The sequence below is a fragment of the Phalangium opilio genome, unplaced genomic scaffold, assembly GCF_054372755.1.
Source record: "Phalangium opilio isolate 3A_F unplaced genomic scaffold, DU_Popi_V2 ptg000031l_1, whole genome shotgun sequence".
In the NCBI taxonomy this organism is placed as follows: Eukaryota; Metazoa; Arthropoda; class Arachnida; order Opiliones; family Phalangiidae; genus Phalangium; species Phalangium opilio.
The window spans coordinates 12,314,127-12,341,857 of record NW_028324158.1 but is presented as its reverse complement, the minus strand read 5'-3'; the positions used below and the strand labels follow the sequence as shown (position 1 = coordinate 12,341,857).

The 27,731-nt window shown below is 38.4% G+C and overlaps 1 protein-coding gene and 1 long non-coding RNA gene across 4 annotated transcripts in view; one reads left to right on the top strand and one right to left on the bottom strand.

The window, feature by feature from the left end:
- LOC149690673 (uncharacterized) overlaps positions 1-2,648 on the top strand; it is a 67,524-nt gene extending 64,876 nt beyond the window's left edge. The window contains exon 5 of the long non-coding RNA XR_016383778.1: positions 2,513-2,648. This is a non-coding gene — a long non-coding RNA (uncharacterized LOC149690673). The remainder of the gene's footprint in view (positions 1-2,512) is intronic.
- The window catches only part of LOC149690672 (sal-like protein 1), a 79,410-nt gene that overhangs the window by 25,954 nt on the left and 25,725 nt on the right, over positions 1-27,731 (bottom strand). For 2 of the 3 annotated variants that reach the window (XM_089870248.1, XM_089870249.1), the window contains one exon: positions 13,176-13,235. The exons of the other annotated variant lie outside the window; for it this stretch is intronic. In XM_089870248.1, coding sequence (XP_089726374.1) covers positions 13,176-13,235 — 60 coding nt within the window. The remainder of the gene's footprint in view (positions 1-13,175; positions 13,236-27,731) is intronic. 3 annotated transcript variants of the gene reach the window in all.

The window sequence follows — 27,731 nt, the reverse complement described above, 5'->3', positions numbered from 1 at the left end:
TAACCCCATCTCGCATTCCTTTTATCATTGTTTCCACTAAGTTATATGACCATAACGCCCTCTCTCTCTCCTGCACTCTATATACAGTTACGTTAAAGGGTTCTTTTTATTTTAATGCTTAAAAAGGAAACCCCCCGAAAGTGAAAGATGACTGAGTTGGTGGGGCTGGTGCCCCCCCCACTAAGAATCGCGTTTCATTCCTTTCCAGGCACCATCATCCATCCCTGCTCCAGAAATTCTTCCCAACTAAAAATTGCCCACTTTAAGAACGAAACGAGTTGTCGCGTATGATAAGGGGGCTTAACCCCCCCCCCACGTCCCCAACCTCTTCTTCTCCAAGGAGATTGGGGGTTCACGTATCATTCAGTATATATTTCTTAACTTATTCATATAATAATGAAGAAAAACTTAGTAAGAAATGAATGCAGTTACGGGGGGCATATCCCCCAGTGTAAGGGTAATTCGAAACCCCCCCTTTATTACCCCAAGAAATGTGAAATCCCCCCGCCATTCATTTTCAAACCCAAATTTACTCAATATGGTTTTTTTTCCATCTTCAAAAATCTTTTGGTTTTTTCCCCCAAAATGTATGGGTTATTTTCAGTCTTGGAAGATTGATATTTTTCTTTAAAATTCTATTGAAAATGGGGTATTTTAAAGGATGGATTTAATCTATATCTTTTTGCAGGTATACAGTATATATAGGTAAGGTCGTCATCTCGGCAGTTAGGCATTATTTTTGAGCGCTGGGGTCTGGGGTAGTCGGGGGTGGGGGGCAATAATGGCCGCGGAGAAAATGTATTATTTGCGATAAAAATACTTTAGTATGATATTGGCTTGCTGGATGGGTTGGTGGGTGGGGGTAAAGAGCCGTTTTTTCTTTCCATTCTTTCAGGATCATTGAAGTTACCCTCGACCCCACGACGTGACTTTCAAAATATATATTTTATATTTTTATCTACTTTTTTACCCCCCTTCAATGTTATTTAACTCTATGGGGGTTTTCTGCCCCAAATCTCCATGTTACTTGACTATGAATAAAAGGGATGGTTGGGTATTTTCTAGCGTTTTATGGTGATGTCCGGTTATATTGTCTTTAGGTATATCCTGGAGTTCTAAAGTCAAAATACGTGTTCAACCCCAAAGACCCCCGGTTATCATTTTATATATATATTTTTTGAAAATGGGGGTTTGACGATAGATTTATCAGTGGCGGGTTCCACTGGTTTGGGTTGCGTACGTCACATAAATGACCTAATGACCCCCAAACCAACCTGTAACGTAACTGAGTCCAACGAGAATTGCAACATATCTCCCATGAAAAAGTAGGCCTTTGTCTATATGAGAATTTGAAATATTTTTTCTCTTATAACAAAATATATATATATATATAAGATTTTTTGGGGGCCGGGGTAGAATTGGGGGAAGGGGGTATGCCCCATTTATAACCCCATTTCCCAAAAGGTTTTCGCCGCCGTGAAAAATTGTTATTACCCTAAAAGGTATTCTCATAGACTTTATAGTAAACGGGCCCAAAGAAGAAAGAGTGATTTTTTTTCTCTGCTACTCCTATCTTCCATATAAAAAGATAGATAACCCTAATTCAAAGCCGTTACCATGGAAACCATCTTCCCAGCATCTTCCTTAAGATTTTTTCTATACTGGGAAGTAAGTATCCGATCCCACGATTTTTAGGGATTTTCAAAGACAATTCCAAAATCAGTGGCAGCTAAGGCTGTATGGTCATTCTGTCCAGAAGCGATTGGTCACCTTAGATTGAGGAGAGTGGGGTCCTACAATAGCTTTAATGGGGCATCTCCCTTGGCCCCCGAAACTCACCCCCAAACTCCGCTTTTGTCAAGATTGAGATGTTTCTAGCCGTCGACCGATGGACATTGTCGTTGAGAATAAGTTAATGGTCGCAAACTGGACAGTGGCTAGCACTCTACGGATGGGGCTGGGGATGGCCTCATATTTCGGGGTGGTGGTGGTAGTGGGTAGAGATGGTCAGGGGGCTTAAGCCTCTTAATGGCTCCAACCAACACTCGCTTCTCAATTTTAGAAAATATCGGTGAACGAGAGTAGGTCGTGTTCACACTCGAGTGGAGTAAGTCCGAAGCCATGATGATAGGTTTCTAATTTAAGTTAATCTCAATTAATAACACCAAATACTATTCCCCGTTATTGATAACGTAGCGTTTATTAATTCCAATCGGTTATACCACTAGAACAATCACTATTTAATGTTAGTTTGGGATTAACATCGGCAAGTTGTGAACGGATCTGTTGCTAGCGTCGTTATTGCTTCTCTATGGATTTTTTCCTTTAACTACCTATAACACAGGGGTATATCCCCCATCCCCCCGTAGGAGAGAGTAAGGGCTTTTACGGTTATGGTTTTTTTCTTCTTATACCTCTACACTAGGAGGCATTTTAGCAATGAGTAACGGAGATTCCACCTAAGTCTTTACCTACCTACAACGCAATTCTAAACAATTTCTACTTTCTATAGAATCCACAATATTGGTTCGTCAATCAACACAGTAATCAATTGGATGATACCAACCAACGAACCAACCACATTTTGGTTTAATTGAGAAGAAAAGACTTACGCCTAGATGAACTTTGATCTTTCATTACTCGCTAGTACCTGCAGGAACGCGGCGTTTCTTATTCTTCTACCAGAGCTGCTGCTACTAACACAACACTCGGAGATACGCGGTAAGTTTTGATTTTCCATTTGGAAATATGACATATCTCGTGAAGTATGTACTTGCGAAAAACAAACGCGAATCAACTGTCCACCTACTTGTTTATGGCTAGACAAACCGTTATACCGTTAGCGACACTTTGATTTTATCCTTGTTTTCAATTTGAAACTAACATAATGGAGAATATTATTTAGTTTTCTCTCCCTATCAAAATACCATACCTCTTCCTAGTGGCACCCATTACGTCATAACACGTGTGTCACGTGTAAGCTAGCTCTTAACCCCCTTTTGCTTTGCTCACCCTCCTGTCTACTTACAACAACCAGATAGAACTATGATTTACGGTACGACTTGGGTTGGGTGTCCGCGGCCATGTTGGAAAACGATTGCCAGGGGATTCTTAAATGGGGGGAAGTAAATCAGTGTTTGGGATTAGTCCAATGACAACCTAGTTACCATTACTTAAGTCATTATAAATACTTCGTGTCATTTTACAAGATATCTGGTTTGCTTTTCTGAGAGAGAGAGAGAGATTATCTTTTCTCGTAAAGGTTTGGGGTATATACATACGTCTTTCTTAACTTATAAACTATCTATAGGTTGTATTTTATAATGGAGTGTAGTGTTACTTGACCTTTAAAAATCAGGGACCAGTTTTGGTTACGAGAAGGGAGGCGAGAAAGATGTTATATGTTATTTATTTAAAGTTCGAATAAGGAAAAAACTTAAAAGGATGGAATTCTGTCCGATCTGATTAATGCCTTATTTTTCCCTCTCTCGCTCTCGCTCTGGAATCTTTCATATTGATATTTTCTCGATCGATTTATTATTAACGAGGCATTTCTTTAATTTACGATTGTCTTGACTTTTTAATTCACGAATGTATCTAAGCTAAAGGCAAATATTTTAATTAATGGTCATTCCAATCGACGCTGGCCAAAAAAAAAACCTGATCTCCATGATCCAATTGACGCGTTTCCAATCAGAAAATGAATGAATTATAATTACTTGTTCTTTTGTTAGTTCATCATCTTACTGTTTGGTTTAAGTAAAACTAGTTTTATTTTTTTATTTTTACTTAAAGCTCGCTCTTGTATTAATCATTTACCTTTGAAAAGTAACGCGTTGCCTTAATTTATTTATTAGAACTAGTTTGATTGGATTGCCTTTTAGACAATTCGAGCCTTCAAGAAGTTTTGATGTGTGGGTAAAAATTAGATGTTGTAGCTGTAGGGCATCGGGGGTCTTTCAATCCGTGCAGTAATAGCACCAAAGCATTTGTTATTATTTATGAATTTGAATACTTGGACCACTTATATACTGTTAGAGATGGGCCGATACCAGTTTTAACCGATACCGATATCATTCGATACTTGGGAAACCGATACGTACCGATACCGATATTTTACCCGATCCTTCGAATAAACCGATATTAAACCGATACCGATATATTAACCGATATCAATAACAAATTAAATAAGAAAATAGGTTGTATAGAGATGGGCCGATACCTATCCCATATCGGTATCGGTACCGATATTTGACTTTAACCGATATATTTCTTTAAAAAATATCGGGTAGAAATATCGGTTCATTTTTAACCGATACCGATATATCGGTTAAAGTCAAATATCGGTACCGATACCGATATGGGATCGGTATCGGCCCATCTCTATATACTGTAGCTCTACTCTTAGTCACGTGACTCTAGATGGGAAAATTTTCCATCTATACTTTTAAAATTTCACAAATAATCGTGAAGTGAATCATTTGACAAGTAATTGCGAAGTGGATTTATTTGATGGGAACCAAAATTTTCCCATGCAGAGCTATTCTAAAATGGCTTATTATTGTTGGGCCAGTACTGAACTAGGCACGAAAGGGCAAGCAAAATTCACAGCGTTTCGCAAATGGGGCAATTATGGTACCCGGTTTCAGCTGGAACCCTTATCTAAAAAGTTATAAATCATACAGTATTTTCGAAAACATCTAAAAGTGGTTTGAAAGCGATGGAGGAAAGGGTAGTAGGTCTTGGGCCATCAAAACCAAAGGACATGTCTACTAGGATCCTCGCGTTGTCGGCTTCGGGTCCCCGTAGACGCAGTGCCAGTTGCAGTTGCAGTTATAGTTAATCGGTAAACATTAACATACAACTTAAATTAGTTAAAAATCTCGCGCGTGTTTTGTGTTCGGAGGAAATCCTGAATGAATCACTAAACAACAAACGGGACAACATAACCTTCTAACTGTGAGTTGGGCAAACTTTTTATTATTAAAACCTACTAAGCCTTGGCCAAAATAGAGTACAGTAATAGTTGCTCGAAATATCATAGAAATTGAATTAAAAATGAGGACAGGGATGCATGCTGTAACGGTTTTTGGCGTTGGAAACCTCAGCCATTGGATAAAAATGAGCGTAGTTTAAATTCGGATTTAAACCTATACTGGTTCATACAAAGGTACAATTCTTTTTTAAATGCATTCGGATGATTTCCTCTAGGCCTTGGTAGTAGCAGGATGGTTGTTGGTTGGTATGTTATAGAGGGATTATTATAAAGCTTTCTCTTATATAATTAGGCTTCGTGTTCTTACGAACCAATGATTTTGAATAAAGGTGGGACAACTCATCCAAAATTTCGTAATCCCCTCCTTTTTCTCTCAGATTCTATTTTTTTTTTTTTTTTTTTTTTTATTTTTGTAATATACGCCGGCCTGACGGTGATGGTAAAGAGTATTGCTATATTTTTCTATTTTGGGGTCGACCTCGGGGGCCTAAGCCCGTATTGTTCGTCAGACGCGGGGTTTTACGGGGTTGGGTTTTGGGGGTCAGGTCGCTTTATTCTCATAAAGATATAGAAAAAGAGAGAGACGACCGCGCGCCCACAAATAAACTACAAAACTTGAATGCAATTTCATTCCGCTTTAATGTACATTTAAAGAAGTTCCGAATTCTCGTCGCTAGATCCATAACATACGCAAGTACCCAGTGAGTAACAACGCGTTCGCACTTAGTCAGCGACCAAATTATCAGTATGTAATTATTGACTAATCAATTATAACTTTGTAAAGGTGATTTAGTTTCATTTTAAAGTTATTCGGGAAAGGTAGTTCGAGAGGGTAGTGGATAGCTGACCACTGACCACGGCGAGCTCAGACTATACCCTGCTACTGCGAACCTCCGTGACGTCACACCCTCCCTATCTCTTTAATCGGTTTTGGCAACCATATTGGAAGATGTCAGCTCAGGCCATACAATTTAAGACTATACCAATATTGACGTCACGTCCCCGTAGCTCCTCCCATCTCAGTAACCACTGAATTGATATTACATATATTTTAATTTAGTTTAAAACCTTTTAAGAAATAATTATAAAGATAGTACCTAATAAAAACAAAATTTTTACTCCCCAAAATGTCTAGAATTAAATTCTATCTCGTGTTGAGGTTAACTAACTAAATAAGTGATAGGAATACTTAATTAAAATAATAGTTTAATAGATGAATGAATGATGTGTGGGGTTATAGTGCGAACGTGTCCCTGGTAGTGGTTGCTGGGAAAAAAGCTTTTAAGAATAGTTTTTGAGTCGCCGCGAGAAAGGTTTTTGGGCGTAAAATGTCGCGCCACCAGGTGGCGGACGACGTGTAATTTTCAGCCACACTGAGTTTTCATAAACGAATAGAATCTGAGCGCGCTCATCCCCATATTCTTTGCCTTAAACATAAAAAGCGCCGCCGCCGCTGGGGCTTAATCCCCTCGTCCTCCTCGTCCGTCCTAGTCGACGACGACTCTCGGATTATAGCAGTTCTCCCCCTTGGTAGGATTAACTCCGACATGTAGCCGGGCTTTTCCAAGCGGACAGACAATCTCGACGAATATGTTTCTACTAACTATAGAACAAGCTCAAAATTCCACGCCGGCCCCTTGACAATATTATAAACCGTATCTTTCTCGCTACGGAACTTTCCCCATGAGATTCTCGAGTCTTTTGAACAGATGGACTCGTTAAGGTTTTCGTCCCAGCTATGATATTATTGCGTTTTCCAAGCGTATTAAAAACTCCTTTATATGAACCAAAAGAATATTTCTATCACTTGGAATTTTTTTTCATTTTCATTTCCCGCCTCTTTTTGGATGGCGCGAAAGGTTTTCTCCCGCCTTTTGTGTTGGGGACCCTCTTGTATGCATGCGTGTAAGTGGGTACCCCTTATGACACCCATAGAGGCTAACCGACATATCTTGTTTTTTGGGGGGACACACTCCTACCCAGCCACTGACCGACCAACCTTTTTGCGTCTCTCTCAATCTTTTTGACCTCGCGGATCAAAATTCAAGAGTTTGACGACATATTTTTTTTGTGGGTCCCCATCATACGATACGGATAATAATAATATTATTTCTTTTTTATGGGGTTTCATTTCTAACCGAATTTTCTACGCTTTTCAATTATAAGGGGTTTATTTCTGTATATTTCAATCTATGGTATGGGATAAAATGCAGGGAAAATTGTACGTGGCAAAAAATATAGTGAAAATATATTTTTTTATTTAGAAATTTGAATTATGACCGATATTTATTTGTAATCTTTTATGACCTTCATGATTATTTTATCTTATTTTTTTTGCAAATGGGCAAAAACCATGTGTTAATCCAGCCATATCCGCGTCTATTAAACGCCCTCTATAGTCACAGCTAGATAAAAGAATTTATACTATATAATTTTCCATATAGTTAAAACAAAGTTATTTGGTAACATTTTGCAATCGACTGGTTATGGTTTTTCTTTCCCCTTTCATTAACTACATGTATCTATATTTTTTTATACAAAAACCGTGTTTGGGGGGGGGGGCATCCATTAATGTTTGGTTGCCAAAATAATAGGGAATTGATTAAGAAGGCAAGAGGCGCATTGAAGTGGGCGGTTTTTACGTGTACAAGTAGTCCTGAACTTTTTTATACTTTTTCTCTCTAACTTGTCGGTGACGAAGGCTTTTTAAAATCGGGTCTCAGTGGTTAAGGTTCGATGGAGTCATTCAGGAAATTGAGAGACTGGAAAATCAACACCCCGTGAAGGTGCAAAACACCATATCACACTCTCACATACACTCAACACCATAACCGCAATTTGTTCGTAACCACACTTAATGGATATGTAATTTTTTTTGTAAACACACTTTGTTTTTGAAAGCTTTAATTCATAGATATCTAAAATATATCATACCTATTTGAGTTTTAAGACCATCATTCGTGTTCTAAGCTAAGTTTTATTCGGTTGGAGCTAGCTGGTTTTAACGGAGTATGAACTATATGGATGAAAACGTATGTGTCTAGAAAGGCGTAAGGACTAGTCTATGGGATGGGGATGGGGGGCATAATCCCTCGGCTCTCTATTAGAAGTGACAATGGAGATTTTTGAGCCAATGGGATGACGGGGGAAGCCCCCGGATACCATACACACACACGCCGTACGATACGCTTGCAAGCGGAAAGACACAGAGAGAGAGAGAAAGGAAAAATAAGAAAAAGATGGCTAACATTCTCTTGCTGCCGAAATCCCGTTGCTAAGAAACGCTACTCTCATCCTCTTGGATCTCTCTTCTTCTTCCTCTCGGAATGAAAATAATAACTTAGAACGCACCCCGAGCCGACAACAATAACCCGCCCATCACAGACCCCCCCTGACCATGCCCAACTCTATGGCCCCACCAATACCCAATATAATGGGGATATTACCCAAGTCTCCCAAGAAGGGGCTCCCATAGTGTCTTAACGAATTCTTAGCTATTTCAGATACATTTTCAAAATTATTTCAAGTGCTTGGTACGGTGAAAATTAGTTGGAAAATGTACTTTTAGTTGAAGCAGAGAGATTATATAATGGCAGGAGTAAGAAGTTTGTTAAATGAACATTTTGTTTAATTACTCGGGCCCTGATTGTCGTAAACCCAAGTATTTAGTATGGTTGCAAAGGGGAGAAATAGGGCTATAACATACTCAAAGGTCATCCCCGTATCTCTTAAAGAACCAGAGTTACAAGTTCATCTCTTCAGATATGTATTCGTAAAATTCTGGCCCTGTCTTAATTTTGGTGTGAAACAATAAGTAGCCCAAGTCTTGTGTATTTTATTAGTGGGAAATAATGGGGAGGGGTACTGAAAGGACGATGTGATCATAAGCGATGTTGCGCGGATGATTCCAAGTACATCTAGAAGGGGGGTATCCCCCATCAGAAAGGGGGATAGGGTAGGGGCGGGTACAAGAATATCCATCGGAAATCAGTGGAGCGACCAGAGATTTTCGTACCCAAGGATGAGATTGAGGGGGGAATAGCGTCGGATGAAAGAATCCGAATATAACACACCCCCTCCCCCAATCCCCAAAAATATGTGAACTGGAAAAATTCAACGCTTTCTCATACTTGACACCGCGCCCGGCTTTTTTACCTCCCGAATACCAAGTACCATCAGTACGATAGGCAAAAGACCCTAAGACCACCCCCGTTCCGTAAATTTAACCTTTCGAAGCGAACCATGATACCATACCTTGCCTAGATTAAATCTTATATACCATCATATCAAGAAGTGATATCTAGTTTATTAGGGAGAAGGTATAAGATGCCTAAGTCACCGCGCGCCATAGTCCCAGTCCCCCTTTCAAAATACAAGGGGGGACGTAAAAGACGGCCGGGCTATTTCGCTACACTCTCAGTCGGAAAATACGTAATTTTCGCTACTTACGTCGCGCTGACGTGTTTTCAAGAACCAATGAGGTGCTGGTTGTAATTTAGATGCGAGGAAGCCGGGGACTAACTCCGGACCTACGTTTGGACTGGGGATAAACAGGAAATGTGGCGAAATTACACCTTCTCCCCAAATAAAATAGATATCACTTCTTGACCATATCTATACGAGATGCAAAAGTAGCGCTGAATTTCAAGACGTTTCATTCTCCCTTTTAATCCTTTATTTTTATTATAAAATCGACTTAAAAATTCCTACTAATTACAAATTCTCTTTTTTTTTACCCAGAGCTGGAAATTTGGTTAATTTTATAGATTAAAAGAAAAAACAAGGGACCAAATTTTTAAAAAGGGTTCACAAAGGACAGGAAAAAATGTAGTAATTTGCCTAATGCCTTCAAAAGTTTAAAATTAAAAAAAAATTATTTGGGAGTTTTGGATGGAGCGTTGGGGGAAGGGGTTTGGTATCTCCTTGCTGCTAGAAAAGATAATAAGGAAGATTGCGAAAAAATTAGCAAATTAAGAATATGAGCGGGAATGAAACACTATGCCCCCCATCCACCGACCCCCTTTTAAAGGGGTCTAGCCCCCCTCTCCCAAATAAGAACTAAGCCCTATTTCCGAAGTTGTAAAACTCCCTAAGGTATAAAAGAAAAACGGGGGGAGGGGAGTGAATTTTTGCGATAAAGGGGGAGGAGGTTTAAAGTGATAGTATCACGAATTATTTATTTTTAATTTGTGGTACTATCTCTTTAAGATGTAATGTCCGAAACATTTTTTTATCTTTAACACGTTTATCAATTGATATAAAAATAAGATTATGAAAATGTTTTATTATATAGTGTTAGTACCCCTTTAAGAATAAAAAGGAAAATGGAGGGAAGGGGAAATTATTTTCTATGCCTAATTAATCTGGAGACGCTAGTCGTCCGTAATTAGAGCCCCCCGTAATTAAAATTCCATAAGTTATTAATGAGCATTCGGGAACGCCTGTAAAAACTGCATTCGCCTTGCCCAGGAAATAGGGGGGGGGGAAGAGAGGAAGCGAGAAATTGTGCTTCCGAAATAATGCTTCCTGAACAGGGGAAGCGAAATAAAAAAAACCTTCCACTCTAGGCGTGGCGATGGCTTCCAGAAAAATGATAATGGCTAGAGATGGTTCTTCCCTTCCTCTCTTTCCAAGAATTAAAAATAATTAGCTACTCGGGGGGTTGTGGGGTTAGACCCCACGGCCGAACTTTGCTCTTTGGCAAAAATCCTTAATAAGTAGCCCGTTACTTCTTCCCCATCTTTTATTAACCTTTGGATTAAAAACTCACTAATGACTTTCATCTCAACCGCCCCTCTCTCTCTCACGGAAAAGGGTATCTTCCGACTTTTTAGTGTAAGAATCGATAAGAATTTTGGTCTATTTTAAATAGGTCAGTTTTGTAATTCTGTGTCATTAGTAGAAGAAAAATAAATCCTAAAGAAGAATCCTATGGAACTGTTTTTAAGTCCCTCCCTCCCCCACCAAGTTTCAAATAATACTTATTCTAACTGAAATGACCTATTTTTAATAGGTCTAAGAAACACCCTTTATTTATAAAATACACGAGCGAGTAAACAAATTTCTTTATATTATTTTAATTATACCCTTGCAATTGCAATTGCTTAGGAATGCAAAAAAATTAACCGCGAAGGCTGGGTTTAGGAAGGTAGGAAGTTTCGCTAAACATGTTTTGTTCGTTCGTTGGTTTTAAAATTGTTTGTCTCTCTATATTCCTCCGCTAGACTCTTTATTTAATTCGGTAAAGATTCTCCGCTTGTTTTGCTCCTCGCCTCACAATCTAATCGTTGCTCGGTTTCTCTATTTAGAGAGAGAGAGAGAATCTTCGGAGACAGAGAGAGAGAAGTGTCGCTAAGCCTTGGAAGGAAGGGAGAGAGTGGGAGGGGGTTCAGGGAAGAAGGCTTATGTCGGCGTCGGCGGCTTATAACGCGACTAATAGGCTCCAATGTTGTCTCGTTAGGACAAATTAGAAGGGGGGACGAATCATTAAAGGATTAGTTGCATTCCCCTCCCCCCTTTCTCTATGTCGTCTTAAACCTTAATATAGATGGCGACAATAGTGCCCCCGAGTTTAAATAGAATTTTATGGTAGAGTTATGTTAAATATAACGTCTATTAAAAAAATTACCCAGAATGCATCAGTTTAATGCAAAGTAAAGGCGGTTTGTTTGGGATTTTTTTCCACAAAAATATTTTTATGAGGGAAGCCGAACTTCAGGCTGAATCAATCCCATGTTATTTCAACGTGCCCCTGTAAAACGTTTCACCGCAGTACTCCCGTGTATACATGTATTTATTTTTCTCTTTGAAAATCAAATTGAATTTTAAATTTGCGACATATTTTAAATTAATTCAAGGATTAATTTAATTATATATTATTTAAATATCTTTGATAATAATAAGTTTTAGTTAGTATTCTCTGAGGGGAAACGAAATTAAGTTTGAAGATTTTAATTAAAATATTTCTCTAAATTATATTTGAATGTTCCATTCCTTCCCTCTTGGCCAAATATATTTTAATATTTTCCTTGTAAATGAAACGAAAGCCGATATAAGCTTTAATATATAATAGTAATGCGTTTCGGAATATATTGAATTCTTACAGGAATATTTAGAAAATTTTCAGATCTCTTACAGTCAATATTATTTACGAATTGATCCCCCTCTATTTTGGTTCATTATTCATGTGAGAAACTATTCAATTCAGTTCAATGAAATGAATCCTTCTCATAAGAGTTGGAGATGGGAGTGAGATATTCCTGTATTATATTCGTTCACTTTCCTTCTAGATGTAGTGGGTTTTGGAGTAGGGGGTGTAGTTAAACCCCATTTCTAGAACACTAAAGGGGTTGGGGCCACGGGGCGCGTATTACAGAAGGGTGTATCTGATATTATTAAAGGATTGTTGCCGATTATGAGCTTATTTCCGGGGACTTCCGTTTCTTGGCAACCGCATCCTACTCCACTCCCGTTCTCCTGTCTCTTAACATCCCTAGTACCACTCCGAGGGTTTCAACCTTAGAAAGGGTATATCTTCCATCTTTTAAACTTTATATTCTTATCCAATCTCAGGTTGACTTTTACTAGATTTTCTCCGCGCTCTCTCTCTCTCTTCTGTGTCTGTTAAGCCTTTGATACCTCTTTGTCATTCTGTCCTCCCCCGCCTGAACCCCCACCCCTTTTTAACCCCTTCCCTCCCATCTCTAGTTTCATATTGCTTGCCATCTTTGCTATATTTTCACGCGCAATTTGCCATACCGTTTTGCTTAAGATTATTCAGCTTCTGTTGCTTATTGAGAACAGCAAATTTAGGTTGACTTTGAAAAGGATATCTAGGCGAGATTATTACGCTTTTACAGTGTTGTATTTTCAAACTGAGATAAACTAAGATGGGTATATTACTAAAATTAGGCGTGACTTGACCCCGAATTATGTTTGTAACCCGCTTTTGATGTTAGTTGAGTTTGCAGTGAAAAGATAGCATATTGCTCCTTGAGTACTCCTCGCTTTGAGACGTATGTATTTTGGGTTTAAATTTCGCCATGGTATCTTTGCCGTTATTAAAGTTCAAGGCCCATTTAAACGGTATGGGGTTACGTAATATTAAATGTATGTACTAAAAATACAACAACTGCGATACTGTCAAAATTTATAATAATATGGAAATATTTCGCCCTACCGTGTTGTACTTTGATTTTCGAAATTATATCAATTTGACAAGAAAGATTTTTCAGCTTACCTGTAAATAAAAAACAAAAATTTTGTATTAATTATTCGGTTGTAATTAATACGTTTTGTTAATGATATGTCATTTATAATTAAGATTCGTGAACTTTATCCAATCATATAAAGGGGTGTGTTCATTTCATCCCTCCCACCCACATGTCATATTGATTTTACCAAAACAATATGCCTGTCCTTTGAAAATATGTAAAAGAGGCGTGTGCCCAGCTTTTAACGTCATCTTCCTGAAGAATGGGTGGGGAGAAAGCCCCCATAGCGGGAAGGAGGGAGGGGTCTCTATTTAATCAATGAAGAGAGGTCGGCAGGCCCCAAAAAATCAAAGAAAATCGAGTCAACTAATAGCTCCCCCAACAAGGGAGAATAAGAGGGGGCTTTACCCCCCCCCCTCCCCTCTCATCCGTCGCTCATACTCGAGGACTGACTGACTCTCCATGGATAGAGACGCGCTAGAAAAATGCTCCCATTAATGTTCTACTCGGGAAGGAAAAGTACTCTCCGGATCAGAGGATAGAACTAGAATTCGATTGAGAGAGCGCCTTCTTCTAGTGGGGTTGTACCCCCCCCCCCGTCCAACATACCACCTACCACTCGCGCGCGCAACGAGAGATGATTATTAATAAAATCACTTAGCGCGTGTTTCCTTCGTGGAAAGCGCGAGGAAGGGGGCAGGACATGTCGGGGGGAACAACCCCCCTCCCTCAATCTCTTGTATTCATAAGCCATGCGCAGCCAGGAGGCTCCCGGATATTTAAACGTGTATGTATTTTACAAGAGTCGTCACACGCGTTGCGTTTGTCAGGGTGGTGGTGGTAGTAGTAGGAATATTTTAAGGGGTAGTTGTCCGACCCCTCTTTAAGGGCTGGGGGAAACTCCCCCACCTTCTCTCTCCCTCCCTTGGATTGAGTTTACGTAAGCCTTGTTACCTAACTTGTTATATCCCTGGCCTTTTTGCTACTAACACACTCTTTTGTATGCTAGTAATAACTATGTATGAAGGGGTTGGGGTTACGTAATCGCGTTATGTCGCCGGGAGATGTCTGCCCCCCGTTGTAATAAGTTTATTATCTATTTGTAACGCTTCCGCCCCACCATCCTGACGGGGGCTTTATCCCCCCCTTACTAACTAACTTCGTTCTATATTTTAGTTAAAAAATTAATAATTTCAGATTCAGAACTTAATTTATTTTTGCTATATAAATCTAGAAGTAGTTGAGATTATTTTAAAGTAAATTAATTTATTTTGAGGGGGCTTTACCCCCTTCATCTTCATCTTCCGGGCTAGGGGGGGGAGAAGGGAAGGTTTATATATTTATTATCTCTTAAGTTGGTAATAGAATCTGGCTTCTCGAGTGGCAATTCCGGGTAAGGGGGTATCTTGGAAAAGGGGGTACTCTAACTCGATGATGATCATCATCGTTTCTCTCTTGGTCTTAATTGCCCCCAATTAAACCGCCCCCACAACCCCCCCCTTTCTGTCTTAAGATAAACAGGGTAAGGGAGGGGGATAAAGTTTTAGGAAAATAAAATCTGAGCCCGGGATAGCTAGCAAGCTATCTAGCGGTTAATATTAACTTTTCTATTTTCGTCTAAATAAGGGTAGGGTGCTCTTCCATTTTCATACTCTTTGGTCTGTCAGAAGTAAATAACCCGGCGAAGTTATAAATAATAATGCTTATTAAGATGCTTATTGGATGATGTAGTTTATATAAAAACATAATATTTTTTGAGAGGATTTATGTATTAACTTTTGGTTTATTTATTTCTCCTAAAGAGAAAGTGGAAAGAGGTACTACTTACTCCCAGTTTCTCTAGAGATGTAGAGAGATTTTTAGGAAAACTGGGATTGGGGTGGAGAGGGGGGGGGGGTTAGTGCTCTCGGGCGCTCGGAGTCCGGAGCAGCCAAGCGAAAAGACAATATAATGCTACGCTTTCTCTCTTATTGCTATAACGTCTATCTCATCCTCGTGTGTGCATTCTCTCTCTCTCTGTCCAAGAATCTTTCCTCCAGCTCGAGCTTTTCATCTCTACACTCACGCGCTTTTCTTCAATTCATCTCAATATTAAGGTTCAGTAGTATTAAAAGTAACGTCTCGCTCCGCGTTTTACCACGCGTTGCTGAGTTTTATTGTCGAGATGAACTGGGGTCTAACAACTGTAGGACAATTTCTAGACTTTCTCGCGCCCGCTCCGATCCGTTCTCTCTCTGTGTGTGTCTCGTGAAGAGCGACTCGGCCATTTCGACTATTAAGTCATCACGTGACCATTGTGACTTTTACAATCTAGAAAGGCATACAATTTATACCCATATTTCTTAGTGAGTTTCATCCTTTCTTAGAGTAGATAGATTGTCAGCAAGCAAGCTAAAGTCGAGAACCATGGAGGGTTACATAGGAAATAATCTGAAATGCGTTTCCCCTACTCTCCCTCTCTCTCTTGTCTGACGACTGACTACTCCTTTCGGGGGTATGGGGCTTTGGGGTATGAGCCCCCCATATACTCCAACAACCAGATGACACGTTGTTATTAATCCTGTTATTGGTGCATTAGTCTTTGCCTAAACCCCCCATCTCCTTTAATACACCCAGCCTCCTCTAGACTAAAATCCCTCCACAAATAAGAAAGAAATGGTATGATATACACTTTCTCGGGTTTTCTTGGTATAAATCAGAAAATTTTTATAACTTATCAATAATATATATAGTTTATAAACTTGACAAACTTGATTTTCAATATAAAATTTCAACTTTTATTTCTTATCATCCAGTAAAGTAATTTGAAAAATATATATTTTATATAAATGCTTTTAAATACTTTTGGAGGTCGCGCGAAGTAAACCCAAAAAATGCTCGGGCTTGTCAATGTCTTCCTCAATAATATACGACACCGAATAGATAAGAATTGGAAGAAGAAATTGTATAATAAATTTTATGAAACCTTCTTGGATCGAAGTGAAGTTAACCTCCTCGTCTTGAGGTTTTTAGAATGTCGACCCGCTGGGGGGGGAAGAGATATCATAGCTTGGAGGGGGGATATAAGAGGACAAGATATCATAGCTAAACTCAATATCGTAAATTAGGAGGCGGGTTCTAAAAATTCAGATATAGCACATCAGGGTCAACCATTTTTAATTTTTTTGGTTTTTTTTTTAAATTTAATTTGTGGTTTTTGGATTCTCAGCTGCCGCCCATGGGCTTCTACTAAATACGTGTTATTGATTCTTCATTGTAGATAAGCCGTGCACATTTTAAACTTAAGAAATTATAAGTTTAAACATTTTTTGAAAAAAGGGCATAAACTTTCCTATCAATTTTTAAAAGTTTGAAGGCAAAATAAATGTAGGATGACGTCTTTAAAATTTTAAAAACGTTTGGAAATTGAAGTTATCTCAATTTCTCGACCTCGTGTCATACAGATGTGGTAAGAAATAACTCGTATTTACTTCGAATTATGAACTTTTATATTTTGATTATAAAAATGCGCGGGCTGATATCATTTTCAAAGAAATATATTTATTTTTTTCTTTTTTTTTAAACTGAATTTTTAAATTTAAACAAAAAAATGGTGTCATATTTTAGAAACTGACTCCTCCCCCTTTAGTGTTCGCGACATTTAATAGTTGACAGGGGGGGGGTATGGTAAGGTTTAGTATAGATTATATTGTAGTGTCAAATTTAATGGTTCCTTCTCCCCAAAAATAAAAAAATATAACTAACTCAAGTTTTTATATATTTTTCCAAAATCTCTTAAAACTGGATATTTTTTTTTTATTTTAAAAAAATATATAATAATCTCTTTTTCCTCGTGCATGACCACGATAGCGACTGGTGCAATAAAAATTGGTATGAAAAACATACACCATTAACTGGATAACTTGAAAATATAACCCCCCCCCTTCCTTTCCTGATTTCTTCAAACTGATATCGTGCTGGCTGTTTTTTTTTTTTTTTTTTTAATTAATTTATAAAAGGCTTAATTAGGACCCAAGAAGTCTGTAATACTAAATTACTAATTACAGAAATAATTGCGATTTTTGGGGTCCCCAAACTTAAACTATTCATTTAAAGCTTTGGATCTATTGTACCGCGTAAGTTTATTTAGGGAGAAGGAAGAGGAGTTTTTGATGAACAATTTTTCATTTTGGTTGAAACATAATCGTCGGTAACTTTCAAAAGCCCGACGCGAGCGAATCTAACGCGCTGAGGAATGATAATTACGCAAATGCACGAGCACGTCAAAAATGTTTTTTGAAAGAAAAAAAAATTAAATGTCTTAACCTAACCATTTTTTAAAAAGGTTCCCCTACTGAAGAATTTGGCATATCACACCACGACCGCGAGAGTCATAGTCACAGTCTGCGACGTTACGTACCGGGATGGGGGAATTTTTTGGTTCGCGCCCGAGAAATATGAGTTGTTTCAGAGACATTCGCCAACATAACACTTTACTTAATAGATTAGATGGTTGAACTCCCTCTGGAGGAAGAATATTTCCTATAGACAAATTAATTTATCACAAACAGAGAAACCAACACACAGGGGTGAGACCGCCACTGGGGTATTCGTTCTAGTGCCAAGAAGCAACGCCAGACGGAAGACGGAGCGGAGGTAAGCTTATCAACGACAGGGAGGATACCCCAATGGTGGCCTCGTTCCTGTGTGTTGGTTTCTCTGTTTGTAATAAACGTATTTGTCTATATAGTTTGGGAGTTGGAAGTTGGAGTGACGTGGAAAATGGAATAGATGGTGTGTTGTTATTAATCATAGCTAGAGGGTGACATTGTGTACGGTAAGGGCAACCAACCTCTGTTATTAATTCGCAGAATTTAGTGACGTTATAACAGTTATAGTGTAGTGAGTGCTCTCTTAGCCGCCGTTCCATTTTCTTCTATTTTTGAAAGGATAGCGGCATGGCCAAATGCGCGGCGGGCCTGAGGGTCACGCTTCTCGGCTTTCCCCGCTCTCTGGCGACAAACGAAACGACAAATGAAATATTAGCTAGTAATTTTCATCTCGCTTCGTCTAACATCATAGAGCACTTTACTGCAGGCGAAATACATCCACTTTCTGACAGACATATTCGCTCCATAAATATAATAACATTACAGATGAGATTAGCGCCGCGCTCTTGTAACCAAGTCGAAAAGGTCTATATATAACTTGACTATTATTGTTGTGGGGTATAATGTATACTATATAGGACTGACTATACATTTATAATATTACCAAAGAGGGGCCAATCACTCTCCAGAGTCTCTGTACACCGATTACGGATTACGGATTAATCGTAATCATTTCAGCACTGTTAATTGATGGTCAGTCGTGTACACCGATGACGCTAAGTGAGTGACCCCTCGATTACGAATCTCCAAATTAATGAATAAACCGAAAGATATCTAAGGCTATATTCATTTATGTGTAATGTGATTCTAGAGTTAGGGTACTATTTCGAGTTAATACACTTCTTTTTCTTAGTGTATTATATATATAAATAGTGTCCTGGTATACAATTAGAGCGGAGGTGACTTATTCAGTTTCATTTGATGGGGGGGGGGGTTTAAAAGTCCCGTTGTATGCTGGGAACGTCGCCAAAATAAACGGTAGCTCAAAAATGCGCGTTATTTTCCATAAAGATAATATATATATAAGAGAAAAGAAATCTCACTTGATTCTTATCCCCGACGTATGTTAGTTACCGGCTTCTCAAATATTTTTGACTTGATGCCTGGCGCAAATTTTCTTAAGTCTAAAAGTCTAAAATTAGCCTTTTTTTAATAGATATGACCTAAAAGTTTAAAACAAACGTAGAAATGTAGAAATGTAGAATCTATTCGGCAGATGGCAAATCCCAAAGTTCTTACTCTAAGCTTAGGCCTAAATGTCTTTTGTAAAATTAATCTTAACTCGCTTTGGTGGGAAGGTGTACTCCTTATTCTGACCATTCCGGAAAAAGGTCTTCCGTGGTTAGCGGGGTTGACCCCTTACCCTTAGGGAAGGATTGAGGGGGCAGGTCAAGGAAGCGGTGGCTCATTTTTGAATCATGGGTGTATATACTGAATCTTTTGAATCTCTTCGGCTAAAGAGGAAACCGCGTACCATGTGAATAAGTCTTTTGTTGCTAATTCCTTTTAAAACGGAACTTACTTTTCGTCGACACTAGCCCTACTCTGGATGGTTGCATGGTTGGGGTTATGCCCCTTCTATCTCACTCTCTCGGTAGCTCTTTAAGAGTTCATCAAGGTGGAAATGGAAATTTCAGGAAGAAGTTAGAACTTACTATGTATTAAAAGAGACCGACGAATTTCAATATACGCTATAAAAGTCTGGTAAAACTTTGTTCAAGACCAAGGGCTGCTAACTATGCAATACTTGTTGCAAAGTATATTATGATATAAAACGCTGTAGTGGTTGTTAACTCCGCTGTTATTTCAAATTGCGAGCGAGTTTTCGCTTGGTATTTCATATTTTGACGTTAGTAACGCCATTCAATTTCAAAGTGGCATGCGGTTCTCCGCTGCTCTTTTCTTGACTTCAACTAACACCGTCCATGGATGGGGGGAAGATATTATCCACCAGTGAAGAGCGTAAATATTTTATTTTACTAAATGAGTAGCGTAATATCTAATTATGAAATTTGTCTGTCGGTGGCAGCTACAGGCGGGATGGGTCGTTGGGACGGACAACCGTGTAACTTATTCTCCCTCTCCCATCTTGTCTTGGGTTAAAAAATAGGGTGTGATAAACGTTTCCCCATTCAAAAAAATAAAATAGACTAAACATAATTCGTACGAAGGCTCTCCTCGCCATTTGCAACTATCTTAACTTGAAATGAATAAAATTTAAGGTATAAACCGAGGTGTAGGACATTGTACTTAATACCTGCGATTCTATGAAGGCCCTTGTGATATATTTTAGGGTAAATAAGTATCCAGTCTCTCTTTTTGTATGTGGTTAGATTGTCTTTGCGGCTGGGCCATGGATCCACGTACGCCCTACGCTTGTAAAAATGACTATAATTGGGCGATGGGCATTTTTATTTTATTTTTTTGCGGGTGATTATCAATTTATTCTGCGTGTCATTCTCAAAATATGGAGACTGACAGAGAGCGAGAGAGACTGTTTGAAAAACCGGTCTTTGTCTGTCTGTCTGTTGGACCCCACGGACCACCGGCGAAATTGATATGGATGGAGAAAGTGGGTCATACAATGCAATGCGCGCAGCAACTTTTTATTATTGCAAATTATCTTAAAATGTATAGTGTCTCTAGGAAGACTGTCTTTAAGAGATGTAGTGGAGGGGCACTCCCACAACCGTATGCTTTTTTTTGTGATTATTGTGAGTCACGGTATGGTTGTGGGCGGAGGTAGTAAAACTTAAAAAAAGACTTGAAATCTCGTCCAAAGTAACATTTGACGATATGCGATTTTAGTCGCGCCCGTCCTGTATCTACACTCCAATATGTATCGTTATGTTTTTTAAGTACTACTTGTTGGTTGCGTAGGTAACAACTTGTTTTTGCCTTGTTTTTTGAGAAATCCCTGTTTGTTTGTTAACTTGATTGTACAAAAACAAAATTGGATCTATTCAGGGTGGTTATCCCAATTCATCCACCTTTAAAAATAATTTGTTGACATGATTTGTAATTATGGTTATTTATTTTTCCTTCTAAAATGACTATTTTGTAAGTGCTTTGTCTACTTTGAGTGGTTTCTATATGGAAAGGTTGTCATTTAGGCACCAGGGGGAGCTGGGGAGGGTCAAGGCGGTGATTCGGGGGTGCAATAGATGTAATTAGAAAATTCCTTGAGACCATTCTTTCTCCTTGTAATTTCTTGGCAATTTGTGGCCGCTTTTGTGAAAGTTTCCCCCCATACGATGAAGCCAATGGGGGTGGGGGAACGGGGGGACATCCAGGTATTTTTGGAATCGACTAAGGCGTCACTCAGACCATCGGTCACTTCCGTTAAAAAGAGACACCCCTTACCTTCATCCGTCCGAGGAATTAGAACAAATATAGATGAAGGCTAGAGTTGCCGAAAATTGTAAGCGTGTATCCCCCTTTTGACTGTATTGGTTCAGTTAAGAGTAAATGGAGTTTATTGTTAAATGAGAAAGACATTCCGTGGTTCCAGACCCCCTTCCTCCGAGTCATCCTTAATTGGCCAATGAACGACGTTGCTAAGACGTGTCCAACAAAGGCGACGGTGGCTAGTGTCGAACTAACATCCCCCTTCCCCGATCAGCTAGCTATCCATTAAAGGAAGTAAAAATTCCTTCGCCACTATTTCTTCTTTCTGTGATGGACTATCATTGATAGCTGTCAGTAAATGGAAAGCCTATACGGTGACTCTTAATTCATAGCCACTAATGCCAAGTGACATCGCGGCGGTGGAAGATAAGACTGTCCATATATTTTTGAGAGTCTTGTCGTCGGTGGCGCGCGAGCTGGTGTGTATGTATAGTCCTTTCCTGGTCGTTTTTATCAGCTTAGCTCGTCACTGCCATCCCAGAGATTGCAGCCCTTCGTCTCCTCATCTCATCTCGGGATGGAGAACAAGGAGTGTCTTTGATCCCCCCAAGTACTAACCATTAGACGCTTTCGTCTGACTCTCCTACCCCATCCCCGTGTCTATATACCACCACTGCTATTATTTGAAGGACACAATTTTTATCAATTAATATTGATCGCTCGTGTCTTCTTGGCTATAATCCAGACGTCCATCTTACAGATATCCCCTGGATTAAAGACATCCATACCAAGAAAGCCTAGAAAGGGAACCAACCATCTTCCTCCGTAAACACCCCCTTTTCTTGCTTGCTTGTCTTGTTAGGGAAGTAAAGTCTCGCAGACCTTTCAAGGGATTACTTAAATATATTTTGTGTTTGGTTCCGATGAACAATTACTATTCATTCCCCCCCTTCTCCCCACACCGGAAGTTACGTAGTCTTCACCCCCAACCATCGCCTTTTTATCCCCCGAAATTTGATTTGTTAGATTGAAATTTGCCCAAATACAAAAATTTGTTTCTATGAATGAGAAACGAGCTGTTATTTTTTTTATCGAGGAACTGTATCGAGGCTAGTATTGTGTTGCGTCCAGCTTTAGCTTTATGAATGTCACTAACCGGAACTATAGTAAAGTGGTTACACAATTGGGGAAACTGCTGCCCCGGGAGCTACCTACCTAGCTAGCTAGCTGATAAAAAGAAAATACATTGCACAATTCAACAATTCCCATACAGTAAAAGTCACGTGACCTTTACCTTATATATACACACAGTCTCGCGACGATCAGAAGTACGTAAGTCGAAGAACAGCGTGGTACCAAAAAGGGTGGTACAGTGTTTTATATGGAAAATCAGAAAAAGAGTTAGGATTAGAGTATTTTACGGATAACCCCTTCAGAGCTTTGTCTTAAGGGGTCGTTTACCCCAATTATAATTTGGTACAGGGTGACCCTTAGTGGTCAAAGTGTCATAGGACCTATTCCAATCAAAAGCGTCCTTAGAACCTCGGTCCTGACACCCTTTATAATATTGTTGTTTTTAATATTACTTCGGGTTATGAGCTATACATTTAGATACACAGGGAGCCTGTATGGGAATGGGTGGGGCGTTTCTCAGGAACCTATGGGGGAAAAGAGGTCCTTGCTTCAAATACAAAAATGAATAATATGTCGGATATGTTTTTTTTGAATAATGGGGGTCCCATCCATTCCACGCAGTGTTACCGGTCGGTCGATGGTAGGAAGGTAGTTGAATGACCAGTCAACCTATAGATTCACTCCTAAAGGAGTCAAGTTCTTGTTTATCCCATCCACCAACCAATACGCTCTCGAATACCAGAGCAGCTGCCATCTTTTTTAGGATTGGTGTCCACGTTCTTCTACAACTACTACTACTACTATGAGAGAGTGGGACTGTCCGACGTCGCCGCCATTTTTTGGTGGTAGGATACGTACACTGACGGGTGTGGTGGTGTGACCCCCATGTCCATATTTCATCCGGTGTTTATATGGGAGTCGTAGCCAGCTCAGTTCTTTTTTTTTTTTTTTTTCCAAAGTTTGCACCAAACACCAAAACGAATGGATAATTTATTACCTACACCCAAAGAATCTTTTTTGGCCTTTTTTGCCCTCGGAAGAATCTCAACTTCCAATCGGACAAACAAGAGCTAGTAAACCCCCTACCCTATAACCCCTCCCGGTTAAGAAAAACTTCTAGAAATGCCCCCAAAAAAACTATGTATAGATGGCGGATTTGCGGTATATTATTTAAAGACCAAATCATGTATTTATTTTTTTGGGTTATGAGGATTTGGATCATATTTTTGCTTTATAAGTTTAATTTACTTTCGTTTGATCACGTAATGCTTTTAATTGTAGATTTGTGTCAGTTTTAAATTGAGTAAGAATAATATTTTATTAGATAGTGCTTTTCAAATTCAGGGAAATTAAAAAAAAACCTTAAAAAATTGAGACAACTTTTCAAATAATTATTATCAGTTATTTCAAAATAATATCTTTTTTTTTTTTTCAAACTATATTCTCAATTACTGTCTTATCAGTTTTTTGAATGTTTTGACATGTCTCATAAATAATCCTATGGAAAGTGACATTTCACCCTTCTCATTTAAAGCTTATTCTATTAAGAAAAACTGTTTCCCGCGCCCAAAAATGATCACGTACATACCTTCCCGCTTACCTTCCACTCCCCCCTCTCTCGTCTTGTAACTAAACTTAACGAAATCGTGCCCAAAATATTAAAGAGAATCGAGGACACTTTGAAACCAAACCGAGAGAAAAAAATTATTATTATATAAAAATGAATTTTTTGGCAGTTATATCTTATCTATCTGGTATTGCATTCTATAGCGTAAGAAAACTCGTTTTGATATACACATATAACCAGTAGAAAAATATCTTTAAAAACTAATACTTTAAACTAATAAAAAACGGTTAAGAAATTTATCAAATCATGCCATTTATCGTATTCTATCCTAGATTTAAATATTTCTTTTTAAATTTGAAATAAATTCTTTGAAATTGAATTTAGAAAATTCTTGATAAATCTTCACGTTCAAAATTGGTCGACAAGGGTAATTTGCATAATCCCATTACATTACCCCTTTTTTGATTATTGAAATATCACTTTAATCCTTTTGTGTGAGTTATGGTTTAAAGGGGAAGTGGACCTCCCCTCGGTATTGTATAACTATTTTATCGTTTCCTGAAGAAAAGGGACACTTAATTCTAACAGGTTTTGTGCACTGGGTGGTCTAAAAATTATTCAACGCCTACTTAGCGTCGCCATTATGTTTAATTACCTTCAATTTGATATAATATTAATTATCCTGATGAAATTAATCTATTTTCGAAAGGGGGAGGGGGGTGTTTTGGCACGTGATTTAGCTGGGAATTGGAGACCAATCAGCTTCCTTATATTATTTGTTATCAAAATTGCTTATTTTTAAGAGAAGTATATATAAATTTCTTTTAAGAAAAATCTTATTCTTTTCAATTAAGTCAAAAATGACATAAACAATAAATTTTAAACTTCAAATTAAGAACTTTCTAAACCGTAAATCTGCCAAACAACGAAATAATAATCAATGTTTTACAAGATATAGTATAGTTTTCTTGTAAAATTGAAAGTTCATAAAATCGAAGTAAAAACTTATTGAACGCTAGTCAATTATATATAATGGGATAAATATACAATGTACTTCAAAAATTAACTTCTGAATTCACAAATCTTTGGGGTGGGTCCTAAAAATGATTATCGGTAAAAAAAACGTATCTGGAAAAATTCTTTTCTCTCTATTTGAAAAAAAAAACCGAAAATAAAATTGTAAATTTCTGAGAAAACCAGTTTTTTTTTTTTTTTTTGTTAAAAATCCAAATTTACGAGGCACCAGGTTTTATCGGTTTCCGAGTCTGGAATATGGCCATCATAAATTTCGGGTGCCCAACTGGCAACGCAAAAGACGGATAAATACAATCGGATCAACGCTGCCGAAGTAAACCCCACCGAGATGAGATGGTTGAGAAATATGAATTATATCTTAAACCCCATTAGAGTTATCTTAATCCTAAATACCTTAACCATCCCTACTATCGATAGTGAATGACTATTGGTTAAAAGATTTAAAAATCGGGGGCAAGGAATGAAATAAGAGGGGGGAGGGTGTAAGAATTATAGCGGTGGATAGTCGCTTATCATCAAGAAGGTATCTATTTTTTTCCCCAACTGGTTTTGTCAAAAAACGCGTCTCACGCACCCTGTTGCAATCTAGGAATGAGTTACCATACACCACTTAAGATACGGTGTTATTATATCCCTTCTTAGCCTGTCAATGAATGACCCAGGTTGGGTCGTGAGATGGGGTAAGGGGGGTTATAGTTTTAACTGTGGCTTGCTAGCATTCATTTGGTAGTAATACGAGTGAACGTTTATTTATGGTCGATTCCACCTTATAAGTATGTCTGTCTCTCCCCGAGACTTAGCTATAATCGCCACCTAGGTGGCCTTTAGTCAACTCAAAGTTTAAAATAATAGATACCACCCAATATTGGTTGGCCTATTTAAATGTCTATTTCCGATCCGAATTAAAGACGTTTGCATATTTGTTCATTCATTGGGCATGAGTTTTTCTTAAAGACAACTTGTAAAAATTCCAGAGCAACTCTGATATGTAATTTAAAATAACAGCGGCCAGGTAGAACTATTTTTTATTAATTTATTTATTTCTTTTGGAGGTTTAAGAAGTTACACTTACGTTTTATAGGGGAAATCTCAACAAGATATTCATTCATCCAAGCAAATTATTCAGTAAAGCACCTCCACCGCGCCGCGACTAGACCATAACCCCCCTTAACCCCCGCCTCTAGGGGGCACTTAAATTTCACACGATACCGACAAACAATCTCCCCCAAAAACATTTTTAACGAAAACACATTTTTTAATAGAAAAAAACCGAAAAACACCTACGTTACCTGGTGAAAAAAAATTGGAATCGACAGGTACCGTATGAATGAATTAATTCTAATATCCCCCGAGTAATTAAATCATAAACCAATAGCTTGTTCGAATGTACTTGGAACGTCACGTGGTAGAGTCCCAGCCGACACGTGTTTCTAAACGTCTGGTACATTTTCTTAAACAGTTAAGAGGCCTGTCGTTCAAGATGGTATATATAATCTAGTAAGGTACCTTTCATGGACGTTTGAAGTAAATTCATGCTTATATCGCACTCCAATCCTACTTTTCCCCCATTGGATTTAGTAGAAACATTGATATTTAGGGTTTTATTTGAGGCAATGTGGGGTGGTTTTAGGCAGTGAGATATGTACACGCACTTCTCTGTCGGTGGTGCGCGCTTCCGGTGGGCAAAAAGACGAGCGAGCGAGGTGTTATTTTCCAGCCTATTACCTTCCGTGCAGATGATAACGTCTCATTTCGGGACACTTTGCGCGTTCTCTTCGTCGTCTAGCGACAGACGTTTCGCTATCATTATTTCCAGGAATTCCCAAATACTAGTCGCTCCACTGACCCCTTCTGACTAAAATGGCGCCAATATCATACGGGTTTAACCCTCAGAGACCTCCGCCAAGACAGACAGACGTTGTTACCATTCATTAAATTCCTCTTTTATCTCATAACTTCACGTTAATTTAATTTACTTCCGCATTTATTTATTTAGTTTTTTATGTAATGTAATATTTTATTATATTATATGAAGTATAATTGAATTTCAACACCACCACCAAACCAACTAACCACTCAGGTGTGTAAATTTCCTCCCTGGCTAGATATACCTTACACGTATCTGGGCTGCTATGTCATCAATTTATCTAATTATGGGGTCTTTATATCGTGTGGTGTATTTTTTGACGGCGAAAAATATAGTTTTAGTCATAAACTTGTTTCCACAGCCTTCGTGTTTTAGTTGTTAGTTTTTTAAATCAAATTCAGACAAAATATGATTGCTCTGACCATGAGCTGGCTCTCAATTGTACAGGTTTTTTCTGAAAGGTGTGGTCAGAAATTAAGGGTGTTGTTTGTTCTTTTGGCGATTTCGAGTGAGTTGTCCTGGGAACCATAATACGGATGACCCCTGAAATTTAATTAATAAACTATTATCCTTAAATCAATTTAATCATATCTTGAAGATGGTGACCCGGTCGATAAAATGTTATAGAACATTTTTGACTCAAAATTGCCTAAAGAACAACAACATCCTCCTTGATTTCTGACAACACCCTGAATATTTTTTATATTGAAAAATTGACCCTGAAGTATTTTCATTTTACTGAAAATTCTAAATTTCTAATATTTTATTTTATCCCCCTTCTATCTTTTCTAAACTGCTTGTCGATTAATCTTCGTTTCCTTACTGGAATATTTTTCCTAAAATTGACAAATAGAGAGAGAGCGAAAGAAAGAGAGAATGGTATGAAATCCTCTCCAGGGAAAATGAAAAATTCATTTTTGCT